Here is a 26766-nt window from a genome sequence, read left to right on the forward strand (position 1 = left end):
AGAGAGGGGGGAGAGAGGGGGGAGAGAGGGGGGAGAGAGGGGGGAGAGAGGGGGGAGAGAGGGGGGAGAGAGGGGGGAGAGAGGGGGGAGAGAGGGGGGAGAGAGGGGGGAGAGAGGGGGGAGAGAGGGGGGAGAGAGGGGGGAGAGAGGGGGAGAGAGGGGGGAGAGAGGGGGAGAGGAGAGAGGGGGAGAGAGGGGGAGGGAGGGAGGAGGGGAGTGTGAGTGAGAGAAAATGGAGAGGTTACGGCCATGCTCCTATTCAGAGGACACATTGCATGTTAATCAAGGTCAAGACTTGCCCCAACCCATCAAGGGACCCTTGTGATTGGCCCACCTAAATAACCAGGTGCCTCAGTCCAGACTACCCGCCTGGACTCAGCCCTGATTTTCACCCAATTGGCCCAGGTGAATCACCTTGACTGACCTCTCCAATTGGTTACGAGCCATTAGCCACAGCAGCCAATGGGGCTCAGCCTACCCCAAATGAATGGCCCCCCAAGTACTGTCTGCAGAACTATAAAGGGCCATGTGCCCCTTTGTTCTGCCTTTTTTGACCTTTTGTGGCATGCATCACCTTTTACACTGGGTCGGGGTGAGTCCCAAGGTTAAATAGCTAGAGCCATGTTCGTATTGATTAAGGGGTGGGATTCTGACTGTTGATTGTATGTACTTAAGTAATTTCCCCAGTTTCTCTCAGTTTTCCTTGCTTACCTTGCACAGTACCATTCAACCTGGCATCGGGAACACCGTTTCGCCGCCTCTCCTCCACAAAATCCACATTTTGGGTGCTCTGGAATTAGATTCTCCATCACATCCAGGTTATAAGTTTCTGCCAATCTGTGCATCAGAAGAGGGAATGCTGCTGATCTTCATGACATCTTAATGTGCAATTCTGCCTCAGCTGAAAAGGTTGGTTGTGTCATTGACCAAAGCAGCAATTTGTTTTAAAGGTTTAGTCCTCTCCATCTCTTATTTTGTACAATTTAGTGGACAAGTCATTGGATGTACTTAAGGCAGAGATTGATAGCTTCTTGATTAGCCAGAACATCAAACATTGTGCGGAGAAGGCCAGGCAATGGGGAAGAGTGGGAAAATGGACCTGCTCCTCTAACTATGGTCCTTTCAGCAAATATCAGCCTGTTAGGATAATATGGAAAGGTTATGCCATTACGCAAAACCTTGAGTCATTCAAGTGTGTCTCCAATCTAATTGCTTCCAATGGTGGTCCTAGTTCCTGCACAACGTTGATTAGAGACATACCAAAAAGTAGTTTCATTTATTGACTGGTGGCCACCTGAGAAATACTGAACATTCATAACTGAATTTTAGGAATCAATCGCAATCTACAAAAAGATATTTGCCTTGATTGATTAATGGTTATAAAGCATAAAAATCAGAATATAAATAATTATTGCATTTTATTTTTTGGGGCCAATGCATCCGTTCACACTCAAGTGAAGGAATTACATACTTCTGGTGGTTATTAAGATCCTGGCAAATGAGCTTGCTGAACTCTAACCAGCAAAAGTGAGCGCAAACATAAATTCCATTCCGCATTTAATGTAAAATTATTTGCACAAGTTTCATCCGAGTGGGTAGCATGGAAGTAAAACCTCAAATGTTTAAAATAGGATGTACTCTTGAATCTGATGCTGAAATCTGAAACAGAAATGCAGTGAGAACTCAAGCAATATCTTGTGGGAAAAAGAAACCAGTCAATGAAGGGTCTTCAATCTGAAGCATCAAATGATTTCTCTTCCCAAAGATGGCACTTGACTAGCTAAGTTCTTCCAGTGGCTTCTGTTTTGTGTAATATTCTATTCCTATTTAAACCAAACTAATTTGAAAATGCATTTGTCAATATTCCACTTGTTTCCATCATAAACACTTGCTGTTTATTGCTTAGCTCCTCTCAATACAATCCCCTGTATAATGATAGCACTGGGTCAGCCTAATTTGTATGTGTATGTAATTATACACTCACTTTGAGTCCAGAAGTGAAACAACAAACTGTCAATAATTACCTGTGTGCCTGTTCAAGCAAGTCCTGCTCAGAAGGATTAAATGCTGTTTTCACAAGATGCTTGGCAATAGCTTTCCATTTGTTCGAACTCTCACGAATGATCCTATCTCTGATATCAGGAACCTTGAAGGAGAAAGGAGAGGGAGACAGACATTATATCATTAAATAGCACAAAGATTAATCCAGATATCATTTGGTGCCAATTGATAGATCAACTAGCAATCAATAGAATCTGGTACTCATCTCACAACTCAAATGTTACACAGTTTGCAGTGGATGCTTCACAGAAAGGTGCTTCAAAGTTCTTCAAGGCAATTTTAATTGAAAAGGCCACTTACATCCTTATTAGAGACATTTTCTTATGAATAAAAGCCATGTTTTAATCCAAAACAGCACTGTCTCTGATCAAAGGTAAAGACCAAAAGAATGATCTTCTTTATTGCACTGTTTAATATTCAACTATTAAAAGTGAAAACATTGAATGGAATAGGTGGAAGCTTAGAATTTTTTGTCTTTCTCTGCTAATTTCCACACTGTCACCTCAAACAAATTATTTCATACCCAGAGTAATTACACAAACCATGGGTCTTCTGGTACCTTATGCAGGGCCACTGAACATATATTTCAAATGCAGTGCTATTTTCAACAAAATAACATTCCTGCCTGAACTCCTACATTTTTTATATGTTTGCAATAGGAAAACATTTCTCCCAATCATTATTCCTGGCCTATTGTTGGTGATAAGATTATGGTGGTATTCATCTTCGATAAAATAGGATAGATGAAAATATTTCAGAGAGAGACAGGGAGATCCATTTCTCAAAAACATGAATCCCTGAAGCTTAAAACTACAAAGGTGTTCTTTAGCCAATATGTTGATTGATAAGACATTTCCTGAACCTGATTAAGAACTTAAGTTTTGTTGAGTTTCAGATTCTATTTTTAAGGTCAAAAATAGTATTGAAATCAAGAGGATAAGAATTGTATCCCAAATAATCCAAGCAAACTGGAACCATTTCAGTTAAAAACAAAACACAAATGCACAAAAATGACAGAATTTAGCTCCAGGACAACCCATTCTTTTTTTTTTATTTTTTTAAAAAATTTTTTATTTTTCACACCATAAATCACATTAGCCATGATATACACTTTTTCTTTTTCACATTCTTCATGAGGAAAAACTTCCAAGGTTTGAGTATTTTTTCAAATACATGTTCAGATCCTTATGATCTGATGACAATAAACTTGACATCTCTGTGAAACCAATATGTACGCATCATCTTGAAGAGATTTGCTTTATTCAAAAACTATTGCTTTTCTAACACTATTTTATGACGTAGTTGTGGAATTGTCTGTAATTGTATCTTTGGCACCTAACCTGTTCTAAAATGAGATTCTTCTTTGGTATAGGAAGATCTACCATGGCAAGATGGCCTAGGAAGCGTTGTAATTCCACGAGGTTGGGGAGCTGGTCAATGAGAACTTCAGTCAGGAATCCTTGAAGCTGGTGAAGAGAAAATATTTTCTGCTGCAGATTACTTAATACAAGTGCTGGAATGCGACAGAGTTTAAAATCTACTACAATTACATTATGAAAAATCTGCTTTCAAAATAAAGTACCTGTACTTTGATTTAATTTCATTGCATCTTGTAAAATATTTATGTACATTGGCTAAGATTCACAATATGAAACTTTTCACCTGAAAGGAAAATTATGAATGTTCCTGCAGAAAGAAAGAGTGGGGATTGAAAGAAAGATCCTTATTCACAAGGATATCCCAAAATGTTCTACTGTAGCAGCACTATAGACTACACTTCCAGAAGTCTAGCGAACCGGCACAGGACGTCATAATGTCATGACATAGTGCGGTCAGTATTTTAAAAGAATACATGTGCGACTCGAGTAAACTAATTTAGATTTACCTGCAACTGTGTGTGTTGTTGTTTCGTGTTCATCAGCCATCACTGCATTTTAAGTGGCTACACCTTTACTAAATGAAGCAATAGTCAAATAAAGTCAATCATACCAAACAGAAATAGGCCCTTTGGCCATCAAGTACATGTTTACACTAATCCTACATTTATCCCATTTTATTCTCCCTATATTCCCATCAACAGCCTCCCTTCCCGTGGCTAAATTTTATCACTCATCTACACGAGAGCTATTTTATAGTGGCCTATTAATTACCCCAGAATGCAAGAATTTTGGTGAGGATGTACAATCATCATTTCTAATCAACACATCCTTGGGATCTGGAAGGAAGCAAAACCACCAGAATGAAACCCATCCAGTCACAGAGAGAAAGTGCAAATGCCACACTTAACAAATTCACAGCCAAAGATTCTGCAACCAAATTTTGAACAGAACCAGAATCCATGGGCATATTCTGGTCGTAGGTTGTAGCATGTATTGCTCCACAAAGCCCACAAACAGGCAGGTGTAGCTGGGACACATGCAGGTCCCAATGGCTACTCTTTTGATTTGGAGAAAGTGAGACAAGTTTAAGTAAAAGTTGTTTGTGAGGTCAAGGTCTGCCAGAGGAGGGTTGGGTGTCTGGTCAGGAAAGAAGTGAAGAGATATACAATCTAGTTATCAATGGGGGAATCAAAGGTGGAGAGGGTGAGCAAATGCAAGTTCTGGCATGTCACTATCGGCGAGGATCTTTCCTGGGCACAATACAGAGAGAATTGGAAAAAAAAATCAATAAAGTGCAAAAGTAGGAGTCCTTAAATGAGTCCCTGACTGAGTTTGTTGTTGTGGAGTCTGATGGTGGAGGGGTAGCAGCTGTTCCTGAACCTGGTGGTGAGAGTCTTGTGGCACCCATACCTCTTTCCTGATGGTAGCAGTGAGAACAGAGCTTGTGCTGGGTGGTGTGGATCATTGATAATTGCTGCTGCTCTCCGACGGCAGTGTTTCCTGTAGATGTTTTAAGTAGTGAAGAGGGTTTTGCCTGTGATATCCTGGGCTGTGTCCATTACCTTTTAGAGGGCTTTACGCTCAGGGGTATTGATGTCCCCATACCAGACCATGATGCAGCTGGTCAGCACCCTTTCCACCACATATCTGTAGAAATTTGCCAGGGTTTCTGGTATCATACCAAACCTCCACAAACTCGAGGAAGTAGAGGTGTTGACATGCTTTCTTCACGATGCCATTAGTGTATTGGGTCCAGGAAAGATCCTCTGAGATAGTGACTCCCAAGAACTTTTTTGCTCACCCTCTCCACCTTTGATTCTCTCAATGATCACTGGATTGTATACCTCTGGCTTTCCCTTTCTGAAGGCAACAATCTGCTCCTTGGTTTTGGAGACATTGAATACAAGGTTGTCATTGGTGCACCATTCAGCCAAATTTTCAATTTCCCTCTTGTATACAGACTCATCACCTTTCTTTATACATCCCACTATCATGGTATCATCAGCGAATTTGTAGATGGTGTTATTGTTGTATTGAGCCATACAATTGTAGGTGTAAAATGACTAGAGCAGGGGGCTAAGAAAGCAGACCTATGGTGCTCCAGTACCAATGGACATTATGGAGGAGACATTCTTACCAATCCTGGCTGATTGTGGTCCAGTGGTCCAATGATCCAATTACACAGTAGGGTGTTCAGTCCTAGGTCCTGGAGCTTACTGATCAGTTTTGAAGGGATGATAGTGTTAAATGCTGAACTGTAGTTAATAAAGAGCATCCTGATGAATGCATCTTTGCTATCCAGGTATTCCAGGGCTTTGTCACTGTTAATGAGCATGCAGCAGAGGGATCCAAGGCTGAGGTTGGTATGCAAATTGGCAATGGATTCAGCATGGACGAGAATTAAAAAATGAAAATCCACAAACATTGTCTCCAGAAAAATGCTGGAGAAACTGTTTATCTGTTTAATGTTTAAATTCATGCACAAGCCCTTGAAAGCAATGCCATTAAAATGCAAGGTCAGCAGACTATAGGTATCAGTATCTCCATCTCCTGCCAATTAGTGGTCACTACAAGCACAATTTTTAGAAAGTCAGCAAACTTTGAGGCAAGAAATTTAAATGAGAGTGATGTTTTGCTTATTTCCTCTGCAGGCATGGATGTTCAACTCTATTCCTTCATTCAAATCATTGATTCATACAATGCAAAATGCTGCAGTAAGATCCCAGTTTGGATTCTAGTGAACAATACTTATTTTTTTGCAATCTAGTACATTCTCGTATCATTGCTTACATTCCAATCCATTACATATTTGGAACCAATTCCATACTCTTGTTGAAGTCTTCCCAAATTACTTCTGGCAATCTCTGTTAAGAACTAATGGCTTCATTATCCACCATCAAGTTTCAATTAGATGTGTCAAATAAGATTCCCCCTACCCCAAAAAAGAGACATGGACACTGTCTCTTATCAGCTCATATTTATCTAATTTCAGAAATTATCACATTGTTAGATCAATCAAACCCTTGAATATTACTTGATTTTTAACAGGCAGTAATTAAGGTCCCATATATAAAAATATATATGAATCTTTACTTTAAAGCTCATCAATTGAAATTATCAAACAGTGCCTTTGGATAAACTGTACCTTAAGCAACTGTGTTTTGTTGAAATTGTTGAAGTCGTATCTCTGCTGGCATTCGGGCCTGAGCAATAGGTTGTATAATGCGATCCAGACCTGTCCATCCAGCTTTGTTATTTTCAGTTGATCTTCAAGGGGCACTGTGTACCACTTTCCATCAGCATATTTCTGTAATTCACCTATTAGGACAGATCCAAAGAAGGGCAAAGGCAAACTCGTTTAGTGAAGATCTGAATTAGCATTTGCAAGTGTGAGGTTTTAAAATGCAATAGTCTGTAAATAACTGTGTTATGAATGTCCAGAGAAATACATTAGACACATCGCTGATGAACTCTTATCCCGGGGATGAAATCAGAGTTGCAAGTCTGAAAGAAAAGATTGTCATGCAAACTACCCTGCATGGATTACTAATGGATCGTAACAGCTTTTTATTTGTCATTCTTCATTAACAGGTAAATGGAATGAAGAATAATGCCCCCCATGCCCACAAATTGAAAATAGAGCACAGGAATAGGTCAACTCACATGTCTGCTCATAATCCCATCTGCCTGCATGGAATTGGACATTTTGTTCACAGTTTGGCGCCAGATATTTTGGTATTCATATTTTGGCAACAGACATTTGGCAAAAAAAAAACGACTTTTGTAGCCCTTTGGACATTTTGGCATCCAGTTTGGAGCCAGATAGGTTGGTGCTCTAATTTGGCAACAGACATGGCATTAATTATATTTTATTAAATATAAAATTATTAATTATTATGATTAAGGTTAGGGTTAACTGTAACTCCTGTCTCCCTGTGGTAACGTCGCCACACTCTCGTCTCCCCGCGGTGACATCAGTGCACTTCCCTCACCCCACGGTGACATCTCTGCCCTTCCCTCTCCCTAAGGTGATATACCCACACTTCTGTCTCCCCGTGGTGAAATCCACCTAACAGTTAGTGCCAAAATTTCCAGCACCAAACTGTGGAGGCCAAAATGTCCAGGACCCCTGCCTGCACAAGGTCCAAATCCCTCTATTCCTTATCTGTTCATGTGGCTCAAATATTAATATCATATCAACTTTATCACCTTCCCGATCAGAAAATTCCAGGCATGTACCATTCTTTATATAAAAAAAAGCCTTGCCTGGTAAATCTCATTTAATTTTCTTTCCTCTCACCTTAAACCTATACCTTCCAGTACTTAACATTTCCATCCTGTGGGAAAAGGACTGAAAATTTACCCTTTCTGTTCACATGACATTATTTTGATAAAACTTTACCAGCTCATTCCTTACCTCCAAAGCCTTAGCAAATAAAATACAAGAAAGTCCAACCTTTACAGTGAAAGAACTCCAATTCAGGCAGCATCCTGGTGCAGAGGAGTTTCACCATCTCCAAAGCCTCCACATCATTACTATTGTATGGCAACCAAAATTGCACACAATACACCAAATGTTGTCCCACCAAGTTTTATAAAGCTACAACATGACTTGCCAACATTTTCCTCACTGTCCCCAGAGGATGGTTCTTTACCAGCCCATCCAGTTTCAGAGAGGTATGGACGAACCCCACAATCCCTCTGATTATTAATTCTCCTGAGGGACCTGCCAGGGATTGTATGTTTGCTTCAGCATTTGATTTCCCAAAATTCATCACACTGGTTCAGATTAAACTCCATTAAAATTTTCAACTGATCTACATCTTGCTGTATCCCTTGTCAATCTTCCATCATATCCATAACACCACCTGTTTTTCTGTTGTGTGAAACCTTACCATTTTGATCACCTACATTTTCATCCAAATCACTTAAATATATTAAAAATAGCAATGATCCTTGCAGAACACCACTGGTCTTAGATCTACAGTTGGAATAACACCACTCCATCAAAACCCTCTGGACTTCTAGGACCAAATCAATTTTGTATCCAGCTTACCAATAGACTGTAGGTCCCATGTGTCTTATTCCATCTTCTAGACAGGATACCTTCTCAAATGCTTGTCTAAAGTCCAACACACACTGGCCTACCCTCAATCATCTTTATCCCCTCCTCAAAAATCTCAGTCACATTTGTGAGTCAGAATCTCCCTAGCATAAAGCAATGCTAACTACTCCTGATCAGTCCATGGTTTTCCAAATGTGAGTAAATCCTGTCCCCAAGAATCTTTCTAACAATGGTAGTTTACATAAATTAAGCAATGTTTTTTTTTAATAGCTATAAAGAGACAACTTGGCTTTTATAAATAAATGGACATTTTCATATGATTATTCATACCACTGATTCAACTTTAAAAGCATTCAATTGCAGAAAAATAACTATTTTAAAATTTTACAACCAAAATAAAGGAGACAATTTAGTGATTCATTCTTTTGATTACTATTTGAATAAAGATAACCCATAGTGCTAGGAGTAAAAGCAGCAAGGAAATTTATCATGAATTAGAATAGTGGAATAAATTATCTGAAAGGGAATAAAATGATTAATGGCAGTCAATATAGTTTCAGAAAAGCAAGATCAGGCCTGGATCTATTAAACCCAAGGAAAAAAAAATTAAAATATGCAACGTAATCTCCAAAGATAGGTTTTTAAGAGCTCTGTCCATCAAATGGATCACTTCCAATTTTCAATTCCAGACTTCCTCGAGGCCAACAATCAGCCTTTCTCAATAACTTTTGCTTCAATGGACCACCTTTTTTTTAAAAATTTTTATTTTTCACACTATAAACCACATTGATCAAGATACATACATTTTCCTTTTCAAATCTATAGTGTCGTTTTCTCCCCCCCTCCCCCCTCCCTCCCTCCCCTCCCCTCCCATTCATTTAAAGTTCAGAATCTAAGATACATTAAACCCGTCAAACAATGTTGTCACTCAATAAAAATAAACAAGAAATTCCACTGAGTCAGTTCTTTTCATTCTCTTCTCCTCCTGTCATTTTAGGTGAATGGACCACCTTTGATGATTTATACTCCACTGCAACATGATGTTGGAAGACTGTACAAGCTGTTTATAGGTGATAGAAATGGGTCTGTTGGACTAACATCAGAGGTAGGCAAATAATTAGAAAATAAATTCAAGGATAAATTAATTGGAAAATGGTTATCAAGAATAATTGACAAGGATTCATTCTCGGAAAGTTGCTCCAACTAACTTGCAACATTTTCTTGAGGAAATAATACTGTATTTAATAAAGTCTGTGTGAATTTTAGTAGAATTAACAAGATCTGAGGTGAGAGACTGAAAGTTCATAGGATGCAAGAGAAAATGTCATTAGATCCAAATCTGAATTCAAAAATCCAAATTCCATAAAGTGGAAGGAGAAAAAAAAATTGCAATGATGAACAGGTGTTTTAGTGATTGGCAGGCTCTCTGCAGTGGTATTTTGCAAGGCCCCACATTATTTTTGATCATCACAACAGAGGAGATGGTTAAGGGTTGGAGGATTCTGATTATGGGGAAAGATCAATAAAGCTGGTGTTGTTTTCTTGGAAATAAACAAGACTGAGGAGCAACTTGATGGATGAGCTCAATGTTATTTGGAGCTAAGAAAGGATGATTACTGCAGAGTACTCGGGATCTAGTGCTCACTGCCAGAAAGGGCAGAGAAGCAGAAACACTCATCACATTTTGAAAGTACCCAATGTGCATGAGCAGTTAAACTAAGTAACCCGAATTGCTCCATTTTTTTTTGCCCCCTCCATTTCCCTCTACACGCAAATGTACAAGTATACACACATACATGTATACACGTGCACACACTAGATGCAATTTGCAGTGGCCAATTAATCCACTTTTTGGGATGTGGGAAGAAACTGTAGTATGTATTTGGAGGAAGCTTATGTGGTCAAGGAGAAGGTGCAAACTCCACAGAGTCAGCACTGCAAGATTGAACTTGAGTTGGTGGAAATGTGAAGCAGCAGTTCTTTGAGCCATAGCAATGGCATTGAGCTGTAGGTTTCTATGTTTCAACAGGTTCCTCTTTCACTTCCACCTCCACTCAAACCAATCTCTTGCTCTCAGTTCTGGAAAACCTTGACCAAAGGCTGAAATCCAATTTTCCATGAGCCAGAGCAACCACAATGTAATATTACTTTAATAGAATAAACAAACATATAAATGACTTGGAAATACCACAACAATTGACAAGTTGTGCATTCAAGGAGTCATAACCGTTGACATTTATTTAGGGGTTCTCAAGACAAACATGACACACCATTTGCCAAATTTAGGTGTGCACTCTGCTGAAAGGAAAGTCACATTCTCCACAAGGTAAAGGGATTGTGCTGCTCTGCAGGGTCTTCCTGCCTGGTCAAGATGCTGATGGCTCCATGAAGGCTCTCACCAGCTTGTTTGAGGAGCTAAAACTATTTTTCTTAACATCCAAGATGGTGGCTCCAGTGCTGGGCAGTGGACCACACCGGTTGCAGACTCTGGAGAGCAGCAGACCAATGTGGGACACCAGAAACAGGAGGTCACCCACTATTGAGAAGAAGCCTGGGGTTAACCCAACAGGAAGGTGATCATGGCAGTGGGCTAGTGAGGGGCTCAGTGGCTGAAGAACTCATAGCCTGTGAGCAACTTGCAGTTGAAGGTCTTACACTGGTCTGTGGGCTGCTGGAGACTGACTCATGGGAACCAGGTATCAGAATCAGTACTTGAGAGGGCAAGAAGGGCCTTGGGTACTGAAAGATTCTTAATCATATCGGAGGTTTTGATCAGGAGCTTGTGATTCCAATGGATTAAACAGGAGTCTATGAAGCTGCAGATTCTGCAGGAACACTGGGGGTGAATCCACGAACACTCAGTGTATCTGAAAGGACTCTTGTTTCTCTTTCTCTCTTACTGTTTGGGGCACTGGATAATGTTAATGGTGACTATTTTCCTTTATGGCAGGCAAAGGCTAATGTATATCATGTATATTACATTTTTTGTATGATTACATGACAATAAAGGAACCTTGATCTTGGATTTGTAAGTGTCAACATTGACTGAACTGCAGGCCAACAAATTCAGGGTGACAGTGAACTTAGGCAGATCAGTACAGGCATGGGTGCTTGGCATGAAACTGACATTCACAGCATCACAGAAATCTGTTCAAACTGAAAACTCAGACCCAAAGAAATTAATAAATAAAACATTATTCAAAAGTTTGAGATGCAAGACCATAAGATTTTGGAGCAGAAACAAGCACATTCCTTCAAGAGCTGATCCATTCTCCCACTCAGCCCCATTGTCCACCATTACCTTTGACATCCTGATTATTCAGATATCTATCAATCTCTGCCTTAAATACACCCAATGACTTGGCCTCCACAACTACCCATGATAGCAAATTCCAGAGCTTCACCACTCACTGACTAAAAAATTCCTGTTTTAAATGGGCACCCTTCAATCCTGATGTGTGCCCTCTTCTCCTCTACTCCCCTATGATACGGAACAACTTTGCCACATCTACTCTGTTTAGGCCTTTCACATTCAAAATGCTTTTATGAGGACTCTCCTCATTCTTCTCAACTTCAAGGAGCACAGTCCAAGAGCCATATAACCACTTACAGCACAGAACAGGCCAGTTCGGCCCTACTAGTCCATGCCGTAACAAATCCCTACCCTCCTAGTCCCACTGACCACCACCCGGTCCATACCCCTCCAGTCCTCTCCTATCCATGTAACTATCCAGTCTTTCCTTAAATGTAACCAATGATCCCGCCTCGACCACGTCTGTCAGAAGCTCATTCCACATCCCTACCACTCTTTGCGTAAAGAAATTTCCCCTCATGTTCCCCTTATAATTTTCCCCCTTCAATCTTAAACCATGCCGTCTAGTTTGAATCTCCCCTACTCTTAATTGAAAAAACCTATCCACGTTTACTCTGTCTGTCCCTTTTAAAATCTTAAACACCTCTATCAAGTCCCCTCTCAATCTTCTACGCTCCAGAGAAAAAAGCCCCAGTCTGCACAACCTTTCCCTGTAACTCAAACCTTGAAATCCTGTCAACATTCTCGTGAACCTTCTCTGCACTCTCTCTATTTTGTTTTTATCTTTCCTATAATTTGGTGACCAAAACTGTACACAGTACTCCAAATCTGGCCTCACCAATGCCTTGTACAATTTCATCATAACTTCCCTACTCTTGAATTCAATACTCCGATTTATGAAGGCCAACATTCCAAATGCCTTCTTCACCACACCATCTGAGTATCAGCCTTAAGGGTACTATTTACCACAACTTCTAAATCCCTTTGTTGCTCTGCACATCTCAATAGCCTACCATTTAATGCATATGACCTATTTAGACCAACATTTTTTGTATGCCAATCCCTTCATTCCGGGAATCATTCTTGTGAATCTTCTCCGAACCCTCTCTAATGCCAGCACATCCTTTCTTAAATAAGGAGCCCAAACCTGTACCCTGTACTCCAACTGAGGCTTCACCAATGCCTTATAAAGCCTCAACGCCACAGCCCACTCTTCTATCCTATTTTTCTAGATACTAATGCCAACATTGCATTCTTCAGTACCGACTCAATCTGGATGTTTCCTGCACGAGACACTGAATATCTTTGGCAGAATACATCTTGCAGATCTGCAACAAATCTTGCCTTTTTTTTCTTCTTCCTCAGGGTCCCAGAGCCTTGTCTCAAATGCTTGTCCTTTCACTCCAACTTCTGCAGTAGCCCCAGAGGGAGAGTTACATAAGCCACCTATGTCAGAAGATGTAATGAACCTTTTAAGGGAGGCAACTGATGAGGACAGCACTGTGAAAACATTGTTCTCCATGAATGCCAATAACTTGCATTTTATGATTGATTGCATCACTTTATGGCAAATGCCTTGCATGCGATTAAATATATTCCACCCAGGAATGCAATACCCCTATGTGCAAGAGAAACTCAGCAGGTCATGCAACATCCATAGGAAGTAAAGAGTAACCAAAATTTCGGGCATTGGTCTTTCACCAGGTGATGAAAGCAAAAATGGACATGCTCCTGAATAAAAAGGTGTGCTGAGGGAAGGAGAGGAGGGAGGAAGAGCACAGGCTTACAGCTAAGAGATCATAAGAAGGGTAGAACCCAGGGGGACGTGGCAAGATGGCGTAAGGATCAGACGTGCCTTCCAGTCCTCTCCTGACTCTATCTTATTGTTTTGTCTAGAAATGCCCGTTAAAATTCTTTAAAAGTTTAGATAACTTCAGTGCTGTTAATTTAACTTCTGACGGTACAATTGGTGAAAAAGAACAAAAAAAAACGACAACAGATCATCAAAAAACTACATTTTCTAAAAGTTCAAGTTTTGGAGCCTACCTACAGGAAAAACATCGAGACTCAGCCTGAAATGGATCCCAGGAGAGAGATACAGCTTTCGGATGTAGAGATTAATGTTACATCGGTAGAGCCCCCTAAAGAGGGCGCCAAACAGTCTTTAGAACAAAGAGTTATTCAGGTTCGTACATGTGCAGTAGCATCTGACTGCAATGTTATGAATGAACGATTTGTGAATCTTGAATCTAAATTATCTTATACAATGCAGGGATTATCCAAGATTATGACTGAACTTGGTACTAGATTTAATACTCTGGTGAAAATACATTCTCAACAGATGGCTGAGTTTGAAGCTTTTAAGCTTGAAGTGAGAGATAAATTTAATTCGAGTGAAGAAGATATAGACGAAATACGGGATCAAGTTTTTGATGTGACCAAAAGGATCGAAGACTTACAAACTCAAAATAAAAATTTGGTGAAAAAGATTGATTATTTGGAAAACCAATCCAGACGGAACAATATAAAGATTATTGGTTTGCTGGAAGGTATGGAGGGACTAGACCCAAGAAAATTTTTTACTGAATGGATCCACAGGTGCTGGGTCAAGAACATTTCCCGGAAGGTATAATACTGGAACGTGCTCATAGAGCCTTGCGTAGAAGACCTATTTCAGGTCAAAGTCCAAGACCTGTTTTGGTTCGTTACTTGAATTATTACGACAGAGAAATAATTTTACGAGTGGCTATTAGAAATGCACAATAGAGAAAATCACCCTTGATGATTCAAAATAATCGAGTTTTCTTCTATGCGGATTTGAGTCAAGAAGTTATGTTCCAACGACGGGAATTCAATCCTGCTAAAGAGTTGTTGTGGAAGAAAGGTTACAAGGCAACCTTTAGATATCCAGCTGTTTTGAAGGTTTTCCAAGATGGTTGCCAACCAAAGTTCTTTGATTCTTCAAAGGAAGCTATAGCATTTGCTCAAGAGCTGCCAATTACTCAGTTTCAACAGAGACATAATCCGCCGCGATCTCTAAGGAGACAAGAGATGGAAGAAAAGAGCCGTGCTCCAAGAAGGAATGGTTGTAATGGTGACTCGGTAGTTGGAGTTGATTAAAAAAAGAGTTGTCCTTTTTCTTCTAATTTTTTTTTAAAAAAAAGGAATATTAAATAATGATGATGTTAGTTTAAGATGAAGTGAGAGTTGGGGGAGAGAACTGGATAGGCACTATTTCCTGAAAGTCATCTGCTACGTGTGAGTTATCTCACACCCATTTTTTTTTGGGAGTTACCGCACTGCGCGGTTTAGACGGGAGGGGGTATTTTTAACCTCCTACCCGTTTTCTTTTTTCCTTTTTTTTGTATTATTAGATTAAAGAGTGAAGGGGTTTTTTTTGTTTAAATATAAAAAAAGCATAAGAAAGTATTTGATTGTTTAAAAAACTAAAAATTGATGTGGTTTTTTTTGTAAAGTTTATTCAGTAGATAAAGAATATTTGAAATTTAAATGTGAATGGGATGGATAAGTTTTTTTTAATATTTTTTCTTTAACTTTAAGGTGAAAGGAGTGGTAATTCTGGTGTATATTATTTTGCTATTTTAGTTATAGAACGAAGGGAATAATGGTGAAAGTTATAAATTGAATTGTACAATTCTTAATGAGGCTTGAATTTTGTTTGTGGTTTATGCTCCATTTGTTGAAGATATAGATTTTGTGGTAGATGTGTTTTTATTATTTGGATATCTGAATATTAACGTAATGATTGGGGATATTTAAATGTGGTATTGGAGCTTTTATTGGATAATTATTCAAGAGTAAAAGGGAAAAATGGTGGGAGTACTAAAATTGAATTGTACAATGTTTAATGAGGTTTGAATTTTGTTTTAAGATGGTGGTTTATGTGACTAATATGATGATAGATGTGAAGTTAGTTGATATTTGGTGAATGTTTATCTCTATAGAGAAAGTTTTTTTTTCTTTTTTTCATGATACAATTTTTTTTAAGAATTGATTATTGTTTAAGAATTTTTGATAGATAATGTTACTAACTTTACTAATTTTTTATATTAATTAACCCCGTTTGTGAAATATATGTATTTAAGTTTGATTTAAATATGTTTTTTTTAAGTCTGATATTTTAGTATTAATTACTTTTCTTTTTGTTAGTATTTTAATCGGTTATGTTTTTGTTGTTTTTTTTGTAAGTGGGTTTTTTTTTCTCACATATATTATTAACTTTATTAATTCTTCACTCTTTATTTTGGGGGGAAAGGGGGGGTTGGACTAATTTGAGTTGGGTTATTAATGTGTAATAATTATTGGGGAGGGTATAGTTTATTTAGATTACGGATACTGTATTGTAATTTTTATTATTTTATTCTTAATTTTTTAAATGTAATCCTATATGTTATTCATGTTATAAAATTTTAAATAAAGTTTAAAAAAAAAGAAGGGTAGAACCCCTGCCTGGACTTCACCTTCCCCTCTCAGAGGCTGAACACTCTGTCCCCAGTAGAGGTCCCCCTTGGCTTACACCTTAGCAAGTTCTGTGGGCTCCATCTCCATGCTTACTTTCATAACCATGATTTTCCACCCCCCACTACTGACCCTTCTCCCGCTTTAAAACTTCTTCCTCCTCCTGGATACCTCATTCCAGTCTTCTACCTGCTCTGAACCTTTATATTTCAAACTGGCGTCATGACATCTTCTGTATCAACCACTACTCCCCTCACTCATTCCAATCTCACCCCCTCAGAACACCTGGCCCTCCACACCAATTAGAACCTCACCATCAAACCTGCAAAGGTGGCACTGTTGTGGTCTGGAGCACTGACCTCTATCTGGCTGAAGCCAGATGACGTCTCAGACATCTCTTTCTTACTCCTCCAAAGGATCCCTCCAAAACCCATCAAACCACTGTATTACACACTATCAATGAACTCATCACTTTTGGTCACTTCCCTGGCACAGTCTCTAGCCTTATTGTTTTCCAACTTCATACCACCCGTTTCTACCTCCTACCCAAGATCCACAAATCCAATTGTCCCGGCAGACCCTTTGTGTCTGTGTACTCCTGTTCCTCTGAATTGATCTCTGCTTCCTTAACTCTTTTTTACCCCTGGTCCAGTCCCTCCCCAACTACATCCAGGACACTTCACATGCCCTCCAACACTTCCACAACTTTCAGTTCCCTGAACTCAATCACCTCATATTTACCATGGATATCCAATCCCTATGCACCTCCATACACCATATTGAAGGCCTTAAAACCCTTTGTTTCTTTCTGGACAATAGAATCTACCTTTTCCCCTCCATCACCACCCTCCTCTGGCTGTCAGAACTTGTTCTCATCCACAATATTTTCTTCTTTAACTCACACTTTCTCCAGGTTAAAGGAGTAGCTGTGGGTATATTTTTGTTGACTATGTGGAGAAAACCATGCTACAAGCCTAAACAGGTAAGGCCTCTCAACACTTCTTCCACTACATCTATGACTACTTTAGTGCTGCCTCATGTACCTATGATGAGCTCATCGACTTCATCCACTTTGTTGCCAACTTTTAACCCCAACCTCAAATTCACTTGGTCCATCTCTAGCAATAATCTCCCTTTCTTCGATCTCTCAGTCTTCATCTCAGGAGACACTCTCTACACACATCTTCTATAAACCACCAACTCCCACAGCTACCTCGACTACATTTCTTCCCACCCTGTAAGGATTCCATTCCATTCTCTCAATTCCTCCATCGCATCTGCACCCAGGATGAGGGCTTCCATGCCAGATCATCAGTTATGTCCTCCTTCAAACAACATTGCTTTCCCTCTACCACCATCAACTTGGCACTCACCCGCATATCCTGCATTACTCGCACATCTGCCCTGGCCCGCTCCACACTCACATGCAACAAGGGCAGGATTCCACTTGCCTTACCTACCACCCCACCAACCTCTGTATCCAACACATTCTCCTCCACCATTTCTTCCATCTACTACATGATCCCACCTTCTGCAGAGTCCACTCCCTCCATAACTTCACTTGGAACTACACCTCCTCCTTCAGCACCATTCAGGCCCCAGTCTTTCCAAGTGAAGCAACATTCCATCTGTAAATCTGCAGGGGTCATCTACTGCATCCAGTGATCCCGCTGTGGTCTCTTTTACATCAGAGAGACAACACTGACTACCTTGGCTCTGTCCACCACAATAGCATGGATCTTCCAGTGGCCACCAATTTCAATTCTCCTTCCAATTCACTTACCAACATGTGTGTCCACAGTCTCAAGTACTACCAGATGGACCATCCATAAATTGGAGGAACAACATCTCATCTTCCAACTGGGCACTCTCCAATTGGATGGCATTAATATAGACTTCTCTGGCCTTCGTTAACCCACCCCCTTCTTCTCTCGTTGTCTCTCCATTCCCAGTCTCCTTTCGCACAGATGTGAAAAATTCTACCTAGTCTCTTTCAGTTTACAGAGTACCTTCTCCTTTGAAATAGTAATTGGACTTACTTTCCTTCCCTGACACCCTTTGACATCTACCACACTGCTTATGTCTTCCAAAGTGAAGATTGGTACAGAATACTAATTTCTTTGCCCTGCCATCTCCTTGACCCATTATTATTTCTAAAGCACCATTTTCTAGTGGTCCTATATCTACTCTCACCTCTTATTCTTTATATACTTGAAGAACCTTTTGTATTCTCTAATATTTGCTAGCCTACTTTCTTACTTCCTCTTTTCCCTCTGAGTTTTTTTTAAAATTACCTGTAAGCTTGTAAAACCTTCCCAATCCTGTTGTTCCACTAATTATTGCTTCTTGTACGCCCACTCTTTTGCTTTTATGTTGGCTTTGACTTCCCTTGTCACCCATAGTTATGATGACATTTTTCCATTTGAATATTTTCTCTTTTCTTGTATGTATTTATCTTGCAGAAAATCTATCCATTGCTACTCTGCTGTCTTCCATGCTACTGCTTCCTTCCAATCTACTTTGGCCATGTCCTCTGTAATTTCCTTCACGCCCACTGAAATACTGACTCCTTGTTAAATCTCAAATTGAACTCCATCATATTACGATCACTGTCCCAATTATTCCTTTATTCTCAAGTTCTTATTGGTTCAGATGCATTACACAACACCCAATCCAGTATAGCTAATACTCTAGTGGGCTCATCAACAAGCTGCATTAAAAAGCCATCTTGTAGGCTTTCTACACAATCTTCACTGGAGATCAGTCCCAACCTGGTTTTCCCCAATCTACTTGCATGTTAAAATCTCCCATGACTACCATAAATTTGCCCTTTTCTCTTACCTTTTCTCTCCTTTATTACAATTTGTTATCCAAATCATGGCTACTGTTTGAACGTCTGTATACAACAGCCAACAGTGTCTTTTTATCCTTGCTATTTCTTAACTGAGCCCAAATGATTCTTAATTTTCTGATCCTATGTTATCTCTTTCTAATGATTTAATGATGTTCCTTACCAACAGAGCCATGCCACCCCCTCTACTTATCTGCGTATCCTTTTGATACATTGTATCCTTGGACATTCAGTTTCCAATGACATTCATCTGTTCGTCAAACTCTGTAATGGCCATATCATCATACCTGCATGGGTGTAGTTGTACTACCAGGTCATCCATTTAATTTCTTATGCTGCATGCATTTAAATACAAAACATTTTTGTTACTTAGAGCCTGTGTCCCTGTTGCCTTACAATACATCCCCATGGTTGCAACTTTGCCCTATTTGCCAATCCTTCCACACAAACTCCCTACCAACCATCCGTCCCTACTTATGGACTAACCACCTACCTCTTCCTCTGCTTCTTTACTTTGGTTCCCACCTGTTACGAATCAAGTTTAAACCACCCATCCATCCCACCATCATTAACAAACCTCCCTTCAGTAATTATTCATGAAGGAAGGGAAAAGGAGAACCCATGGCATGTGTGGATAATCATAATAACCAACTTTTGTGGCAGTTAACATCAGGATGTGTACCTTTGAAATTGTATCGACTCCAGGGACAATGCTCCAACAGGCGAACAAGCACACAGAGCACGTTGTGGGTGTTCAGCAGACGTGCTGGGACACTAAGTGGCAAACTTCAGGGAAAGAAAAATAAGGTTCAATGAAGTTAAAAATGGCATCTCTATTGAAAACCAGATGTTGACATATTTACTTGTCATCTCATTGGAAAATATTACTAGGATTTGGTTGGGTTATACTAATCATTAAATAAGATTTATATAAAGCCTTCAAATGGTATTATCCTCTTGTTTATAACCAGAGGACATTACAAAACATTTAAAAAATATAATCTCTGTTGGAAATGAATCAACCAATTGGCGCACAGCAAATTCTCATCAACAGCAATGATCAGATAACAGGGAAGTCCTTTCATATTGATGTCAGGACTGATACGGGTGTGCCTGTGGAAGACCCAGTTTCACCGCCGGATAAGCTTGTGCCTTCATCTTGTTCTCTGCTGCCAGTTGCTGCAGCTGTCTGTGCTGCATCATGGGACTGCAGGAGGTCTGCCAGCTTTACTTGGGTCACCTGTCCTCTGCTCTTATTTAATATAAATGTTTTGGTTATTTTTGATGATAATTTGTCTTGATATGTGCGTTTATCATTCATTTTTTTTTATATCAACTTTCCCCACCCTCCCTCAATATTTTTTAAATTTTCTTCAGCAGGTCCAAGCTGTTGCTAACTATAGATATTAAACACTTTCACAAACAGTGGCTTTTTTTTAAGGAAAGCCAGAATTATTCAATCCAGTGATCATTGAGGGAATCAGAGGTGGAGAGGGTGAGCAAATTTAGGTTCTTGGGAGTCACCATCTCAGAAGATCTTTCCTGGTCCAAACACACCACTGGCATAGTGAAGAAAGCCTGTCAACAACTCTACTTCCTCAGAAGTTTGCACAAGTTTACCAGAAACCTTAAATTTCAACAGGAGTGGTGGAAAGTGTGCTGACTGACTGTGTCACGGTCTGGTATAGGAACACCAATACCCCTGAGCTTAAAGCTCAGGTAGAGGACTCCACCCAGGATATCACAGGCAAAACCCTCCCCACTATTGAGTACATCTAAAGGGAACGCTGCCATCTTGGGGGCGAGGGGGGTTTGCAGCAATCATCAAAGACCAACACCATCCAGCATACACTCAGTTCTTGCTGCTGCCATCAGGGAAGAGATTATAGATGCCATCAGACTTGCACCACCAGGTCCAGGAACAGCTGCTACCCCTTCATTAGATGCCTCAATGACAAACCTAATCAGACATTTAATGACTCTTACTTGTGTTTTATTGATTTTTTTAAACATTTCAGTATTTCATAGTTTGTTTACATTTCTTTGTTTGTTTATATGTATTTGTTTACATGTTTTACACTGTGCACAATTTATTTTTTTGCACTACCAATTAGTGGTAATTCTGCCACACCCCACAGGAGAAAAGGATCTCAGGATTGCATGTGATGCCATTTGTGTACTCTGACAATAAATCTGAAAATCTGATAACTTGAGGCAGTGCTTCAAAGGCTTTCAAAGTCATTCTATCTCACAACTCGAGCCAATTCATTAAGTTATTAAGTTATTGGTACCTGAGCTCCTAGTGCACAGGTGCAACAAACAGCATGAAACTGAAGTAAGTTTGAGATATTTCCACTGTAACTAAATTTCTAATGTAATTTTCTTGTTCCAGATTATTTTGAGACAAAGTGCAAGGTAACTTTTTATACTGATATAAAGTAGAAACTACCAGAAGCAAAAAAGTGTCTTATGGTTACAATAAAATGTTTGCAGAAACTAACATCTGGAATAAATGTAAGGTTTGTGCTTTAGGAGATAAAATTTCCAAAAGGAAAAACTATAAATTTTCAGCAATTAAAAGATTTTACAAGCGTCAACAAAAGAGCTTCTGGAATTCTCTTCAAGTGTATGCTTCCACACTTTTGATTCAATATGACATGCTAACTATTCAAAGAAAAATTGATATGATTTCAAATACAGAAGCAGAAATGCCGAGAACAATATGTATTAGCCTTAAACACAGATGATAGAACATTGCACAGATTTTCTAAGTATCATTATTAAATAAAATTTTAGGAGTTAGGATAAGTCTTCATGGAGATGAAAAAGGTGGAGAGCTTCTTGAAGAAAATACCACATATTAGGGCCAAAGGAAATGACAACACAACAATCACTAGGAAATCACACAAATCAGGAAAAGGCAACAAACATTATTGGAAAACCCCAAAATCTCAGTGGTTGATAAGGCTGTTTATATTCTGATCAAAAACAGTGCAATAGTCCATGTGAACATAATCAAATGCAGAATAAAATGGCCTTCTGGGGAATAATGCATTGAAATAAAACAATTTTTTTTTTAACAATATCACAGAAGTGCTGGAGAAAACTCAGCAGGTCGCACAACATCTATGGGAAGTAAAGAGTAACCAATGTTTTGGGTCTGAGGCCTTGATCATACTTGTTGGAATTTTGGAAAATGAGGGAGGATTTCATGGAACATTTCAAAAGTTGAAAGGCATGGACAGAGTAGATGTAGAAAGGTTGTTTCCCATGATGGGAAAGTCTAGGACAAGAGTGCATAAGTTCAAGATTGAATGGCATCCGCTCAGAACAGAGATGTGAAAGTATTTCTTTAGCAAGAGGGTGGTAAATCTGTGGAACTTGTTGCCACAGGCAATTGTGGAGGCCAAGTCATTGGGTGTATTAAAAGGATAGACAGGTTCTTGAATAAGCAGGGCATCAAAAGTTACAGGGAGAAGGTCGGGCAGTGGAGCGGAGTAGGTAAATAGATCAGCTCATGATTAAATGGCCGGGCAGACTCAATGGGCTGAATAGCTATTATTGCTCCTATGTCTTATGGAGATGTTGTTTTATCCTCTACTTTCTGTGATGCTGCGACCTGTTGAGTTTCTCCAGCACTTTTGTGCATTGCTCAACAATCAGTCTACAGAATTCTTATTTAACTTGACAATCTCAATCAAGTTTGTGTAAAAAAAAAAAGGGCGAAATTTAGTTCACTCTTTAATAGAACTAGATGTGAAATAAAAATAACCTTATGAGAAGAATCTCTCGCAAATTGTCACCTTTCTGTAGAAATCATGTTGACAGTGGTATTGGAGGGGATTTAATTTGACTCTACGCATGCTTCATGGGTGTGGGATTTTAAAAAAATGCTTTCCATTCCAACATTAACGTGCCACATCTCAATAGGTACAAAACTGATACTCTTTCTGTTAGAAAAGCTATAAAATTTCTCAACCAGTTTGTTAGCCTTTATCATGCAAAACAGGATCCTTCATTTCACAATCCACATTACAGTGATCATGTATCTCACCTGTCAATGTGATCAGTTATATAGCGAAGAATGGAAAGAGCCTTCACTGAGATATCAAATTCCAACTCATGACTTTGCTTCTGCAATTCCTTTATAAATCAAACACGTAAATAATATTTCAACTACTATTACTACAACCTTTTTTGGAGAAGAAAGTTAAAAGGAATCAAGGTAGAACTTCGATCACAAATTCATCTTGCATGCATAATTTATGGACAGTAAGATGCAGTTTGTGAGACAAATCTGATTTTGTTGGCCCAATTTCATTCAATAATTAAAGTTATTATGAATAATTATGTATGTGGACAATCCTGTGCTGTTGTTATGTTTTTCCTTGAATGGCATGCTATTCACATGGAGATCTTGAACTGACTGATTATTTGCCACCAATTATTATTGAACTATCCCTCCCCCTCCATTTAGAGGGCATCCAGATCAGTGTGCTTCTGGTGTGATGATAATGCCCATGAAGATCTGAATTCTGACTAGTATTGGAGCTGCTGGCTTAGAAATTACATACATCAGTTCGATGGACACAAAAAACAATACAAGTTACAGAATGGTTTGTATGAGCAAAGAAAAATCTAGATTAAAGCCATAAGAGAGCTTGCTGCAAAGTGATCACTGATTTGAGAGTCCTGACAGGAGGTTGGAGAGTAGGAAGAATTGGATTAGTTGAAGATTGGGGTGGCGGTCTCGTGTTCAAGTATGGGAAATGAGGCAGAGTAACTGAATACCTACTGCAACAAGTGCAGGGGAAGCCTGTGACGGAGCACACTCCTGTTCAAATTTTTCAAGAACATTTTTTTAAACCAGGTCAGTACAGGTAGCACAATGCTATTACAGTGCCAGCGATACAGGTTCGAATCCAGCACTGTCTACAAGAAGTTTGTATATTCTTCCTGTGTCTATGTGGGGTTTACCCAGATGCTCCAGTTTCCTCACACCTTCCAAAACATATGGGGGGTTAGACATTAATCTGGGTGTAACTGGGCAACACATTACAGGTTTAAATGGTCGGAATCAGCTTCTACCATGCTGTAAATAAATTTTTAAACACTTAGACTCCCAATCCATGCCTAGGAAGTAATTTTAACAAATAAAGCAGCTGACTTAACTTTCCTCATTTTGCAAGTTGAATATACAAACAAATTTGTGCAAGGAAAATTAGACTGAGAGATACAACTAAGCATACCTAGAGCATCCTCTGAGTATGCTTGTCAAATGTTCAAAACTACATGAAGGTCCTTCAGTACCGAAGCACTGTTCTTAGCCCCCTGGTCGACTCACTTTACACCTACAACTGAGGGACTCGGTACGACAATAACACCATCTACAAATTTGCCAAAGATACCATGGTAGTATAAAGTATAAAGGAAGAGGATGAGTCAACATACTGGATTGAGATTGAAAACTTGACTGAATGGTGCACCAACAACAACCTTGCACTCAATGTCACCAAGGAGCTGATTATTGACTTCAGGAAAGGAAAGCCAGAGGTGGAGAAGGTGAGCAAAAATTTTTGGGAGTAACCATCTTTCCTGGACCCAACGTACTAATGGCATCATGAAGAAAGCATGTCAGCGCCTCTAATTCCTCAGTAGTTTGTAGAGCTTTGGTATGACAAATTTCTACAGCGGTGTGGTAGAAAATGTGCTGACCAGCTGCATCATGGTCCAGTATGCAAACATCAATTCCCCTGAGCATAAAACCCTCCAAAAAGGTGGTGGACACAGCCCAGGACATCACAGGCAAAACCCTCCCCACTACTGAGCTCATCTACAGGGAGCACTGCCATCAGAGAGCATCAGCAATCATCAAAGACCCTCACCACCCAGCACAGGCTTTGTTCTCACTGCTCCCATCAGGAAAGAGGTATAGATGCCACAAAACTCTCCCCATTAGGATCAGGAAGAACTGCTACCCCCCCCCCCCACCTGACTCGTCAACGACAAACTCAATCAGAGACTCATTTAAGGACTCTTATTTGTGCAGTTTATTGATTTATTTTTTGTTCTCTCAATATTTCATAGTTTGTTTACATTGGGTACTGTTTTTTTTTTTGCACTACTAATTAGTGGTAAATCTCTGTGCCTTCAGGAAAAAGGAATTTCAGGGTTGTATGTGATGTGATATGTATGTACTCTGAACATAAATCTGGAAATCTGAAATGTGTTTTGAAATTGTCTATTACAATGAAAGAAGTGTTGTAGAAAAGGCAAATGACCTCAAGAGTATTTATCAGCATGTGGAATTATGGCATTGTGGCCGTTGGTGAGTTGGTTCTGTGGTTCAATGATCCAGGGTTCTTTTGTTTTGGACATGATGCAGAAGGAAGAAAGAAAGGAAAAAGAAAGGAAAATTTAATGGCAGTGCTCAAACAGAACAGATTGCCTACTGAGGCTATATTGTGGAAATGAGAAACTGATGGCAATATTAAAGGAATATTATTGACCTCGCAATATTCAGTCAAAATTGGAGGTGCAAATTTCTGGAGAGATAGCCGAAGATCATTTTAACTTTCCACATATTGACTGGGACTCCCACACTGTAAAAAACTGGATGGTTTAGAGTTTGTCAAATGTATTCAATAAACTTTCCTTAATCAATATAGAGATGTCCCAACTAAAGAGAGTGCAATACTGGATCTTTTACTGAGGAATGAGACTGGGCAGGTGATGAAAATATGTGCAAGGGAATACTTGAGATTAAGCGATCATAATGCCATTAATTTCAAGATAATTATGGAAAAGGGTGGGAATGGTCCTTAGGTTGATTTTCTAAATTGGAGAAAAGCCAACAGTCCATGTTGAGTACAGAAACATATGGATCTAATCTGTGATCTAATCACATACTAAGCCACATTATCAGTAACTCAACTGTACATCATACCGCCAGGGATGTTGAAGGAGGTTGCCCATGTTCCTGACTTTCACAGCTTTCACTCTGTGCAGCTAGCAGTGTCACCTTTCGATGACAGTAATCCACAAGGTCCAGCACTGCCTCCTCAGCAGACTCACACACATCCTGTATGCAAAACAAAGAGATATTCTTTTATAGATGGTTGAAAAGGACTGTATGGTTCACATCAAAAATTCAGCAAATAAAAACAAATATATCAAATTCTTTCAATAACGTTTCAAAAAAGGAAACCCATAAAACATTAACATCAACAAATGTTCAAAAAATCTTATTCCAGCTTTTCTTCCAAATCGGTATTTAAATAAATGTGGCTACAGTTCCTGTGCAGGTCAAATGTGATATGGGATCAGGAGCAACTTCCTCAAAACAACCTCCTCCATCATTGGTATTCAGAGTCCAGAGAATGATGCAAGCATGAGGAGTTTAGACAGCATGATCAGCACTTCCATGTTGCGGAAATGCCAGAATTTAATCAGAAAATTCTAAGCCAGCAGTTCTCTACCTTTTTCTTACCACTCAAACACCACTTTAATATTCCCTATGCCATCAGTGCTCTGTGATTAGTAAGGGATTGCTTAAAGTGGTATGCGGGTGGAAAGAAAAAGTTTGAAAACTATTATTTTAATCGTCCCTAATTGACTT

General features: G+C 39.4%; 1 protein-coding gene and 1 long non-coding RNA gene across 6 annotated transcripts in view; one reads left to right on the forward strand and one right to left on the reverse strand.

Moving 5' to 3' along the window:
• LOC138763335 (zinc finger MYND domain-containing protein 10-like) overlaps positions 1-26766 on the reverse strand; it is a 51453-nt gene that overhangs the window by 9146 nt on the left and 15541 nt on the right. For 3 of the 5 annotated variants that reach the window (XM_069937301.1, XM_069937298.1, XM_069937300.1), the window contains 8 exons: positions 26095-26229; positions 23203-23291; positions 19831-19934; positions 13163-13264; positions 6586-6758; positions 3402-3527; positions 2025-2146; positions 712-837 (listed from right to left, as the gene is read on the reverse strand). In XM_069937301.1, the coding sequence (XP_069793402.1) occupies positions 712-837; positions 2025-2146; positions 3402-3527; positions 6586-6758; positions 13163-13264; positions 19831-19934; positions 23203-23291; positions 26095-26229 (977 nt within the window). The remainder of the gene's footprint in view (positions 1-711; positions 838-2024; positions 2147-3401; positions 3528-6585; positions 6759-13162; positions 13265-19830; positions 19935-23202; positions 23292-26094; positions 26230-26766) is intronic. The other 2 variants (XM_069937302.1, XM_069937299.1) reach the window with 2 other exon arrangements.
• Positions 3343-11530, forward strand: LOC138763336 (uncharacterized). The gene is made up of 2 exons (XR_011357495.1): positions 3343-3892; positions 9503-11530. It is a non-coding gene; the product is annotated as an uncharacterized lncRNA (long non-coding RNA).

This window comes from Narcine bancroftii, chromosome 5 (assembly GCF_036971445.1).
Source record: "Narcine bancroftii isolate sNarBan1 chromosome 5, sNarBan1.hap1, whole genome shotgun sequence".
Taxonomy (NCBI): Eukaryota; Metazoa; Chordata; class Chondrichthyes; order Torpediniformes; family Narcinidae; genus Narcine; species Narcine bancroftii.